This window comes from Heloderma suspectum, chromosome 5, assembly GCF_057233095.1.
Source record: "Heloderma suspectum isolate Gila_16-S chromosome 5, 16-S_ref, whole genome shotgun sequence".
Taxonomy (NCBI): Eukaryota; Metazoa; Chordata; class Lepidosauria; order Squamata; family Helodermatidae; genus Heloderma; species Heloderma suspectum.
Window position 1 is genome coordinate 91,062,648 of NC_139462.1, and position 12,188 is coordinate 91,074,835.

General features: G+C 41.5%; 1 protein-coding gene across 2 annotated transcripts in view; it reads left to right on the forward strand.

The window, feature by feature from the left end:
• MTUS1 (microtubule associated scaffold protein 1) overlaps positions 1 to 12,188 on the forward strand; it is a 140,814-nt gene that overhangs the window by 35,769 nt on the left and 92,857 nt on the right. Inside the window, exons 3-4 of one of the 2 annotated variants that reach the window (XM_084856662.1) lie at positions 508 to 688; positions 10,901 to 11,086. In XM_084856662.1, the coding sequence (XP_084712788.1) occupies positions 508 to 688; positions 10,901 to 11,086 (367 nt within the window). The remainder of the gene's footprint in view (positions 1 to 507; positions 689 to 10,900; positions 11,087 to 12,188) is intronic. The other variant, XM_084856663.1, reaches the window with a different exon arrangement.

Here is a 12,188-nt window from a genome sequence, read left to right on the forward strand (position 1 = left end):
ATTAAGGGTTCATATTGACGAAAGACACTGTGAAACCTATTTATCTCAGCCCTTATTGATTTATTCAGTGACATCCTACTCTTTTCCTTTTAACATTTCCCTGAACTTTTCAGTGTAACATTTCCTGCATGTGTGATCATAGTGGGAGGGAAGCTTATAGATTCCTGCCTAGATCAGACTTTCATTTACTCCATATCAAAATTAAATACCAAAAGTAATGTGTTATCCATTATCTAATGACCACAGCTGCTCTGCCTTCTTAAATAAGAGCATGTAGAAGGCTTTCATGAAAACAAATGTTTGTTTAATGATGCAGTTCAGATATCCCTCATTTGGGACAAACCTTCAGCTTATATGTGATCAAATGGTTGTTCATCAGCCTCTGTCCAATGTTGTCTTAGTGCTCTGTATTATCATAAAGCTAAGTTCATATAGCTTATAGACTTATCCTGGAGCTTGATCCTTATCTTCTGTTTTTGTTTTTCTACATGGTGTTGAACAATGCAGGTTTCTTTGCCTAAAGCAGAAACAGCACAAGGGCAAAGTTTTCCTAAGGACAGCCCCATAGCTCTAAGGACTATACCAGCATCCAAGATGGTATTCCGTTCCAGGAGAGGAAGTGAGAGTAAAAATGTTCTCACAGCCAAAGCTGCTTCTCCTCAAAGAGCACTTCTGTCATCAAATTCTGGTGAGAAACACTTCTATTAATTGGCTTCTTTGTGTGGAATCTCCTATGAGAGGGCATTGCAAATAACGTGATTTGAATCTGTTAAAATGTTTACTGCAGGTTAGTGTTGACTCCAAGACATGAACGTGCATCCAACCTGGTGTTGCTTTATGTTGTAAAGTGCTTCGTCTGGTATTGCCCATGCTAATAACTCATTGTTATTCTTTTAAACTCCACCAAAATTTACATGCATCTTGGTTTATCTCGGATCTCTTCTACTTCCATAAACTATCCTGAAATCCTATTTCTCTAACTGTACTATGACTGTTTCTGGTTGGTAGCTATGGTTCAGCAACCTGTGAGATCAGTTAACCAAAGAAATAGTGACTTGCTCAAGGCCATGCAATGAGATTAGAGGGGATTTGAACCTGGCTTTCCCACATCCATGAGCAACTTTCTAGCTAGCACATCATGATGGCTGCCTTTCAGTCTCCTGCATTGATAGGAGGGTGTGCTACTGCTAGAACTAGGGGCAACTAGGGGGAAGAAGGTTAGCATCTAAAATTTGGGTCTCAGTTTGGAGGCACTCATATCCTTCAGTGATGTGGATTATTGCTGCCTCTGTTTTTTTGGCTTAAATGGACACTGTCGTTAGCTATCTAGCGGTCCTTGGCATTTTCCATACTAGAGTTAAAAATCTGGATTGTTGTTCAGTCATTAAGTTGTGTCTGACTCTTCGTGACCCCATGGACCATAGCATGCCAGGCCTTCCTGTCCTCCACTCTCTCCCAGAGTGTGCTCAAGTCCATATTCATTGCATCGGTGATGCTATCTAGCCATCTCATCCTCTACCGTCCCCTTCTCCTTTTGTCTTTAATCTTTCCCAGCATCAGTGAATTTTCCAGTGACTTTTCTCTTCGCATTAGGTGGCCAAAATATTTGAGCTTCAGTATCTGTCCTTCCAATGAGCAGTCAGGGTTGATTTCCTTTAGGATTGACTGATTTGACCTCCTTGCAGTCCAGGGCACTCGTAAGAGTCTTCTCCAGCATCACAGTTCGAAAAAATCTGGATATATGGCCAGAAAGCTTCTACATAGGTTCAAAATAAATGCTGGCTTTACTTTCCCCCAGTCTTCTAAGCATTGTTAACTATAAAGTTGGTCTGGACATGAAAAGCTAACTTTGAATACATGCCATCATTTTAAAAAGCATGGTAATGACTTGTTATCCCGAAAAAAACTGTTTTAATTAGACTGGCTTTCCCACCTCTTAAAGACAACAACCAACCCAAAGTAACATGCATGTCTTTTGTATACCTTAGGGACATTCTCTAGGCTTCTATGGCAGGAACCATCAAGCTTGGGTTGCTAATAAACACTGATGTATTTAAACTGGTTTCCAGATAGCTCTCCTTTGCATTGTGAGGAGAGGGGAAGGATATTGGCCCTGAACATTATGGTTAGAACAGTTGTTGTCTCACATCTATGGCCCTTGTATTGATATTCTTGGACGCTGGAGCTGGTTTGAACCTGTAGCCTTTGGCCCTTACTGAGATGTGCCACCCCTGGCTATGGAAGTCCAAACTGATCATAGCTGATCGTATAAAACTGGTATTTCTGCACCTCCAACCCTGCAGAGTAGGACAGGCTACACGGCACCCTGTATTCCAGAGGTAGCATCACCACCACTCATGTGTAATTAATAATGCCTCTTAACCCTAAACAACCCAGAGTGCCGGGTTCACACATCATGATAACCCAGGTAGGGGCATTCCTGGGATGTCAATTGAAAGCAGAAACGACAAGCACAGCAGTGACCAAGCAAACCCAGTCAAAGGAAGATCTCAAAGAACAAATGTATTTCAGTGGGGTCTGGGCAGCTTGCAAAGAGGGAAATTTAAAATGAACAGCCAATAACCTGGGAGGACCTGGTCATGCATTCTCCAGGTGATTTCTGCATGTACCTATTTAACATAAGGCTGAATCGAGGGAGAGTGGGAGAACCAGCCTTGAATGTGTAGCAATGCAGATGTTGTGCCTATGGCAGCCTGGCCATGTCTGGGCATGTTTTTTGTTCTGACAGATTTCTAGAAAGGAGGCAGATGGGAAAGTGGAGCTTGTCACAGAAAACCTCTCATCTGTCTTTGTAGTTAGATTTTGCTACATTGTAGCCCTTAGTATCACTGGCCCGATTTTGTGCTGCTGTCGATTTCCTCTGTAGTAATGGACATGAGAGGGCTTTGGCCCTGCACCCCTTAGAAAATTGCAGAGTCTTTGGACAAACTGATGTGGTGTCAGTGGTCAGACAGGCACAGCCTCTTAAACACGCCATCCATTAATCAAGTATGGATGGAGTGTTGGGCATTCTCAGTGACAGCTCTACAGCTTTGGGAAATGCCCTGTCTGGAGCCTTCCTAAAGCTCTGCTCTTAAATACCTTTTTTTTTAATCTGAACATTCATCAGATGGCTACAGATAAGGATGGGTGAGTTCAAGTTAATATTTTCAATTTCAGAGCTAGCTCAAATAGTCATAGGTACTTTCTTATGTACTATAGGTGGTGCCGTAAGCCATGGCTTATTCTTCTCTCTCTTATCTCAAGAGAGTATTCTTCGAAGCACATTAACAAGGCTTAGTGCTGAGATGGGGAACCTCAACCCATGGGCCTAATGTGGTCCATGGAGCCTCCTTAGATTCTGCCCCCTTCCAGTGCTGGCTGAGCACCTTTCTCTATGTTGAGGAGCACGGAGCTCCATGCCTCTATCAGCCCAAAGGAAGGCAAAATGGGTGATGTGAAGATGTCATTGGGTGTGCCATAGGTGAGGGCATACGTGCCATAGGTCAGGACAGTATACTTCGTTATGAAGCATCTATCAGTTATACAGATGTCCGTCACTGAGAAATCCAGCCCTTTTTGGGTACAGCAGTTTCTTGTGGCACCCCCGATACAGCTTGAATTTGCAAGCCAAGCTGGGTGTTTGTTCCCAAAATCTGGGAACTTTTTTGAGTTCGTTTTTTACATAAAAAGTAATTTGTACAAATCACGCAAATTACAGCCACAAATTGCGTAATTTGAGCAAATTATGGCCAACGTGTACATAATGTGTGCAATTTACAGTTGTAACTTGTGCAAATTGCTTTACACAAATTTAAAAAAACACCTGGAAATCCATGACCTGGCCCAACTCAATGCAGATCGAATTGGGCCAGCTCACAGGAAAGCGAGCCTAAGTCCATGGGGCCAAGCTGACCAAAGTTCAGTGAGCTTCACCCCCTGGATGGGTTTCTCTTAATAAGTTATCTGGATCATTTTTAAGAAAGCCTAAATCTTGGCTTGGCAAGACTACCAGCAGTGTGTGCGTGCGTGCGTGCATGTGTGTGTGTAATTTGCCCAGTGTATTGCCCCTGCAGTAGGCTTCGAACTCTTAATTTAGAGGTGCCAAGATAGTGATAAATCAGATACAGGTTTACTTACAAGGAGATACTTTATTGAGTACCATCAGCACACAGGCGTACCCAGTGGTTGGATCAGACAGCTTCTCTGAACCCAGAGCCATGGGGTAAAATGGGTTTTATACTATACATGTCAGCAATGAGGCAGCATGACAACACAAAGTGTTAATTGGCATTCATTCCTAGCACAGACTAACAGTGCTTGTTCAGAAGGAAAACAATCAGAGCTTTCTCAGCACAGACACCTGCAGCTTGGCATAAACATAGCCTCAATTCCCAGGCACATACTAGGCCCTGATAAGATACTAGCCTTCGTTAGCATGGAATGTGCTGTGGCTGCTACTATCTACCTTTGACTCATCTCACATGCTCAGAGGCCCACTGGCAAGGGAATTGCACCAATAATGAACTTAAGCAAAGCATTATGGATCTCTAGGCCCCTCTAGAACTACAGGTGACTTGGTTACAGGCCTGGGGCCAATACACCCAGAGAAAGTCTGTTATTGGGTGGCTTAAAAATATGATGGATGGATGGATGGATGGATGGATGAATGAATGAACGTTGGGCTGCTGGGGGACAGTAAACTGAATGTATTATATTTCTTGTATCTCTCTTTCTCTCTCCTCCTCCTGCCATCCATATTGGCATGTCTGAAATAACTATTGCGTACCACCCACCTGCCTTGGAAGTTCCCAAACTATCCCTTTAGTGGGAGTTTGCATATATCTTAGGTGGGGGAGATGTTAAGGAACTAGAAGCAGAAGCTACCTGTGCTCCCTTGTTTTTAATATCAGTGTATCCAGAGCCACAGTTGGAGTTGGGCAAGTTCCTTCCCTAACAAAGGGCGGAAGTCCATTTGGAGATGTAGTAACAACATAGTCCCTCTTGGTCAACTGTGTCCAGGTTCTTTGTGAAGTCCTAAGTATAGACCTATAGCTTAAACACCATTGATGTGAGGAAGAACATAGTTTCATTAGCATAATTTTAGCTGTTGTTTCCACCAGGATGAGCCTGGCAGGAAGGCTCCAAGTAAGTTCAAATAAAAGGTGAGGCTTGTTCAGCATACACTGAAGAACAAAGAGCAGCATAGTCTGGGATGCTTTACAGCAGCCATGTAAATAATTAAGGGATCATCCCTTGCTCTACTTGCCAAACGCCGCTTCTTTTCCTGCTGTGAGATCCTTGTTTTCTAGATAGTTATAGGGAAAAAAACCCTCATATTTGGAATGGACCCAACATTTTTGGATTTAATTGGACTTCTGAAAATTATTTTCTAATTCATGTGGCCAAGAATTCCTGGGAAGGCCCAAGCTGTTGTTCTTGTTGTTTTTATTTAAAGATCAATTTTGGATGTCTAGGCACTTTAACTGGACACAAATGGTTCTTAAAAAAAACAACAGTCCCCCAACATTCTTTCTTAGATACACACGTGTTCGTTCTCTTTCTCTCTCTCTCTCTCTCTCTCTCTGAGCTTGCTGCTCTACTCATGCTAAAGGCTCTAGTGCTAGAATTTGCAAACATTTAGTGCAGAGGTCAGCCATGGAATCTGAGTGCATCCCTTTAACCCTCATGGGAATTAAAAGAACCCCTTCTCAGCGTGCAGCCTTCATGCTTTAAGCTGGGGAGAGCGGGTGCTTAACCCTTTCCTCTCTGTCTGGTTTTTCTGTTCAACATTGCTCCTTCTCACTGCTTTTCTCCCTCTGAGGGAGAATTATGGGGACCTTCTGTCTTCCCCTGGATAAAAAATCAGCTGGAGGACGTAGGTTTCAACATTCCCTCACTGCCTTTCCTCTGTTGAAATTCACAGCTTCCCAATGTTGCTCTTGATTAAAAATAAAGGGTTGGGATAGATGCTTGCAACTGTGTCACATCTAGGCTAAGCCTCTGTTGTGTCTTTACTGTTGCCAAATACTCCCTTTGTTATACTCATGGCTTTGACTTCAGAAAAAAGGAGCAATTTAAAAGTACCTGCAAAACCCTTACCTGGGCAGATTCTAGAATGTGACAATATAAGCCACTTCCAAGCACATCAAGATCTCATGCCTGATTATTGTATTAAAGGATGGCTGATCTGAGAGAATAAATTAAAATGGCTTGGGTTCTTAAGAGCAAGGAAGCAAGGCCCTGATTATAAACCCCTGTTGCCCTGTTTATAACTTTGCAGTGGACTTAGGAGCAGACTGTATTACAGGAGTGATGACATTGATTGGATAGCTATATAAAAGGTTTTGGCCTGAGGAGAATGATGAAGAAACTTAAGTGCCTTATTTAACAGCAACTTCATATTTTTCAATACAAGATTTGGACAGCGAAAGCTTCAGTTAATCTGTGTACCTGAAAGGCTTTCTGCTTAAAGGCAGGGAATACTTCAATGTATCCAGCAGAAGGAAAATATCCTTAATCTTAAACAATATACCCAGACAAATATAAAAATATTTGACTTTCCCTGTAGTTGTGCTGTGTTCCCATCCTGTGCTCTAATTTTTTAAATGTTAGAGAAATTTCTAATTGGTTTGATATCTGTTACTACAATACAGCAGTTATAGCATGAGTGATGTTAAGGGGGTGGGGGGAGAAAAAGAAGCCCTTGAGAAAGTAAATGTTACACGGACTGAATTGCAAGGCTCTTCTTCGTAGCCCTTCTCCCCATAATAAGTTACAAACTCAGTTTGGAAGATCAGAAATACCTTAGTATATATGAAAAGAAATAAGACAGCAATCCATGACACATTTTCTTAACTGTTCTTTATTTCAGTTTTGAAGCAAAATATTTAAAATGGGATGGATGTAGGGAAATGTTTCCCATGAAATCTAGTGGTAAATTCTCTTGGTCCAAGTATCCAATAGTTGGAAGCATTTAATAGGCTCAGAAGCTAAGTAGGTTCATTAATCTTGCCCTATTCCTTGATGAGACTAAAGTCAAGATGTCAGTTTGCATCAGGAGGACTCGAAGACCTAAACTTTCCCAGTGACCACCAGGGAAACTTTCCCAGTGACCACCAGGGTAACAATTTCTTGTAGTAGCAATTAGCAGAGCCATGTTGACTGCTAGAGCTTAATCTAGGCAATTTAGTTTTTTGCTGTTTATCCTATGTTTTGCCATTAAGCTCAAAAGCGCAAGGTATATTAATATGATTGCATATGCCAGGAGGTTCTACCCTCCACCCCATCTGGGTCTGAAGCATGGGTGGAGAGGCTAGGAAACGGAATGCTTGTTAGGTAAGTTATCAGTGCAGGCATTTACTGCTCCAAATATCAATCACATCTGGAATAAATCTACATTTGAAGTTGATTATGTACCAGTTCCTTTAAGGTGTTTTTTTTTTTGTTTGTTTTTTGGCCTCTTATCAGATCATTGGGGGTGGGGGTTGCCTCTTATTGTTGGGATAACGGTGTAAACCTTTCAACTGAAATGGTTTAAGACCAGACATTTTCTCATCATCTTAAATACATGGTGCTTTCTAGGTTCCAGACAAATAGTTTTATTTCACTTCCTGTAGGCTGTGGGTTGTATTCAATGTTAGTCTAACTTAAGTCCCATTCATTTTGTGGTCTACTCTAAGTAGGACTAACATTGGATACAACCCTTTGTTTTTAAAAACTCCTTCCTCACCCTTCTTGATAAAGAATTTCAAGAAAGCATTCATGCCTACATAGAAGACTTCACCTTCTTCCCTCTTATCTGTGCTGTGGTACAGGGGAGTATATTTTTTGTTCTGGCAAGAGCATGGAATCAAGGTTCCCATCCTTCTTCCGTGCCTGGAGAGGTGTGAGGATGCTCTCTGATGCCACACTGACTTCAGAAGCCCAGGAGAATGGCAGGGGCTCTCCCTGAGGCTGCACTGAACCTCAGAGAAGCTTGGAAAACCGTGGGGCTTCTTGCTATTTTCTAAGACCTGGTTCACACGTAACGACTAACTGCGAATTAAACAACCCATAGTTAGTCGGGGCCATGCAACAGCGAGCAAACCATGCTGCTTCCCACCCACTCACCACTTCAGCTTTGCATCAGTTTTCATAAACAGCCCAGTTTCTGGGTTGTTTGATGCAATATCCAAACCCAGAACTCTAGATCGTTGAGGGACAAACACAGAGTTTTAATCCATGGTTTGTTGTTGATGAAAGAAGATGCAAAGAGGAAGTGGTGAGTGGGCAGGAGTGTGTTGGCGCAGCCCCACCAATTCATGGATTAAAAATCCATGAATTGGTGTTGTTTAACCCATAAGTTGGCATTACATGGAGTCCTATCGCAGTGGGGATGAGCTCCCCTCCCTCTCTTCAGCTGTGGAGGAGAGCAGGGGCTTATCCTCCTCTCAGTTGTGCTTATCTCGAGTTCAGTGTAATGCCAGAAGATTCAGCCTACTCTCTCTCTGGAAAAGGGCAGGTCACCGCAAGAACAAATTTTGGCTGCCTACCAGGGCCAGCTAAGTTCAGTTGACCCCTGCATGGAATTCTGTTCAGCTTAAGCTTCATTGCAGTTTGGCTGTGTCCCCTTTCAGCCTTTTCACATGCTTTACTCAAACAGTGGCTGCTGCAACTAGAGCAGACGTTATTAGACCTGTGTATATATGAAAAGGAGCCAGTGCATAGCATCGGTAAACCATCATGCATGGCATGGAGGCAGCTGATGGTACAATCACAGCTGTTTGAAACTGAGCTGCTTGCAACCATGTGGCTTTGTATTCCTCTTCATCTTGTATTTTGGAGCATTACCTTGGGGAGGTGTGGCCTCTGTGCTGCCTTGGTAATGTATGAATTGGATCTTTATTAGCACCTTTCTCTTATATGCTTTACAGTTTTGAGGCAGGCCTTAATTGCAGGATTTGTTGTGAGTGGAGGTGATGCCTACCCAAAATGTAAAACTTTATTAGACCGTTGAATAAGGTTGTTTCTTCTATAGCATTTTCTAATGTACACTATTTTCTAATGTTTACAATTCCTGTCTGTTACATCTACTGATATAGTTACATTATATCTTGATTCCAGAAAGTTGAATAGCTGGTGTTGAAAGTTGCGGGGGGAAGAGGTGTTAAAGTAGCATTGCTAATCTGAACTTACAGGATCTATTACTGATAAAATAAAATAAAAAACCTTCTATTTACCTGTTGTTCTTCAGGAGCTTTCCTCCTGAGGCAAATAGCAGCTTCAGGGGGAATTTTAGTCAGGAAAGGATAAACATCCCCTCCATGTGCCACATTCCCACTCGAGATTGGAAGCTCCTGTATCTGCTTTTTAAAAAATATAACATTCAATACATTAAATGTGATCACGTATTTAATGCATTGTCCAGTTGTAGCCAGATACTATCTGTGCCCTCAGCTAACTATTCAGACCCCTCAGTTCACTATCCACAAATTTCATGCTGGTTTACTTGGAGAACGTATGTTTGGGTGGTGTGGGTTCAGGTGCAGGGGAAGAACAGCAGTGAAATAGTCGTCTGGACCTTTAATTTAGCAATTGCATTCAGGTTTTTTTAAAGTTAAATTGTTAGCTAATTAATGCAGGTTACCAGTAAAACTGCAAAAAGTTACCCAGGTTGGTATACTATCCTACAGTGCCACCTAGTGTTGAGGAGAGTAATGGCACTGTACTGTTTTTCAAATCGGGGGTTTAATTTTTTTTTGCCAAATATATGTGTTTTGAGCTTCTAACTCCTTATTTCAAATGGAATGAAGCTTTTTATGACTTGGCTTAAAAATAAAATCTGGTAGCTGATATTTTCTGGAAATGTTAACATAATTCCTACTGATGTTCCCTGTACAGGCTGCAGAACATCTCCCCATGCTCTAAGCTCCCCAAAGGCTCCTAACATTTGCATAAAGCTCTTGGATCTGCACATCGATTCCTTGGAGTGGTTAAAATGTGCAAATAAGTATCTGCAAGTTTTTGAGACCGTTGTGCAGAAACTATGAGTGCATTAGTGTGGTTCAAGAGAACAACCACAACCAGAATGGTGTAGAGGCTAGAGTGCTGAACTTGCTCTGGGAAGACCTATACGCAGCCATGAAATTAATTAGCTACTACTCTACCTCACAGGGTATTTGTGAGGATAAAATGAGACTAGCCATGTGTGTCATCCTGAGGTTCTTGCAGAAAAGATGGTATACAATGTGATAAATACTGATTTTTTATTTTTATTTTTTGCCGATGGGCTTTTCTAAACAGGGCATTTATCATGCACTTGTCATTCCCTATTCACAGTTGTTTATGGGTTCTTTAGATGACATCGTGACCCTCCAGTTTCACTTCTGTGTCTAATCAGCACTTTTGGCAAGTTTTTTAGAAAAAATGAGGCATTTAATTGTGAAAGTGAAAGAAAGTGCCATTTCCATTTATTTGTGATATTCCAGTATACCACAGTGCCACCTAGAGGTTATGTAGTGGAAAAGCAGGAGAGGAAACGCTTCTTGTGTAGTGCTCGTATCTCAGTTCTGTGACAAAACCGAAAGTATATACAGCGAATTACAAGCCTATTAGCAACCTTGTGTAGAAAAGCTCTATACTGAATTCCATTATTGTGGAACACCTTATTAATGCAAACAGTTCTCCATAATTACAACTGTTAGTTAGGTGCAAGTGTGGTGTCTTACCCGTTTCAGCTTCTGCTATGCCATAACTTGTCTCTTAGACATGTAAGTCTCCCCAGCTTAGTATTACATAGTGGGGCGAATAAAGTCAGACAATGTTTTACTTAACTGTTTTACTTAACTGTTTTAGAGGTCACTGTTTCTTTATGTAAGTAGCAGTATTGGTGCTGACTCGTCCCCCTTTATGCTGGCAGGAGTAGAAATTTTTTCTCCCAAGGGAAGGCTTGCTTCTCTGAAAACTACACCAGGATTTTGGACCAGTTTGGGTAAATCGGTTCCCAAATCGAAAGTGCCCATCAAAGGACCAGGATTTCGGAGAACCTCTAGCATCTCTTCAATCAGCAGCACTCAGAGTGACCAAAGCACTTGCAGCAATCATTGTAAGTTCTTGGGAATCAGTTCTTGGGAATCTGTTTCCATGGCTAGTTGGATAAAATTCTAAATGGCTTTTTTTTATTTTGCTGCATGAATGACATTGTGGCTTCCTTGAGATGTTATCCTAGTGGACTGGAGGTTCCCCACCCTTTGTCCTAGCTGATAGGTGGAAAATAATACTTGGAAAATAGTTGTGTTATTTGGACTCCTGATATGTCTTGCAAATATGTCCCTGTAGAAATCATTTTTGTACTTTGACTCATTTTCATTGTAGCATACAATCTTTCTGTATAAAATAGTGTATTTCTAATTTACCTCTTACAGCAGGTGCTCTCATTTTGTTATGCTTTCAAATAAGCTGATGCCTACAAGCTTAGTCTAATGATTTCAAGTATATAATTTAAGTACAAAAGGAGTTAATGGTAAACAACCCCCTGATAAAGCTAACTGTTGCCTGTTTAATTACAGTCTCGAACAAGGTAAAATGAAGGGGAAATGTAGGGTTTGGGGGGCAGGAGGAGGAATGATGCCACATATTAAAGAAGCTCAAATCTGCTATATGGAGAAGAGGGATATTATGATAAAACCATATTGCGCTAAGGAGGCAAGCAGCAGCACAGCCTTCTATAAGGTCTAATAACGTTTTTTTCTGTGCTTCCCTTTGCTTTTACAAGTAAATTCCTCCCCACGTGCAGATTTTTTAAAGAGCAATCCTGATATTTAAATTATGTAGCATGCATTTCTTCTACAAACAGATTGGCTCTGCACTGACAGCCATGTTGGGCTTTTCTTTTCTTTTTTTGCTGTTCAGTTTACTACGATGCCTGGATCACCTAAGGAGGTTGTAAATGCTCTGTTCATTTTTTATTCTTGCTGTTAACAAAGGAAAGGTCTTTGCTTCATAACAAAGACATGTGGGGGTCTCCTTTTCAGATTAAGTATCCAATTGATGACTCTTTCTTAGCCTGATTTGCTAGTTGGCTTAATCTGTTTTGTCTTCTGCCTTGAAGCTTACAATTTTTTTCCACTCTCATTCACTAAGAGCAAGCGTGGGGAATACGAGAGGGTGAACATGGCTGCGGTCTTTCGGGCTTTGAGCTTGCTTTG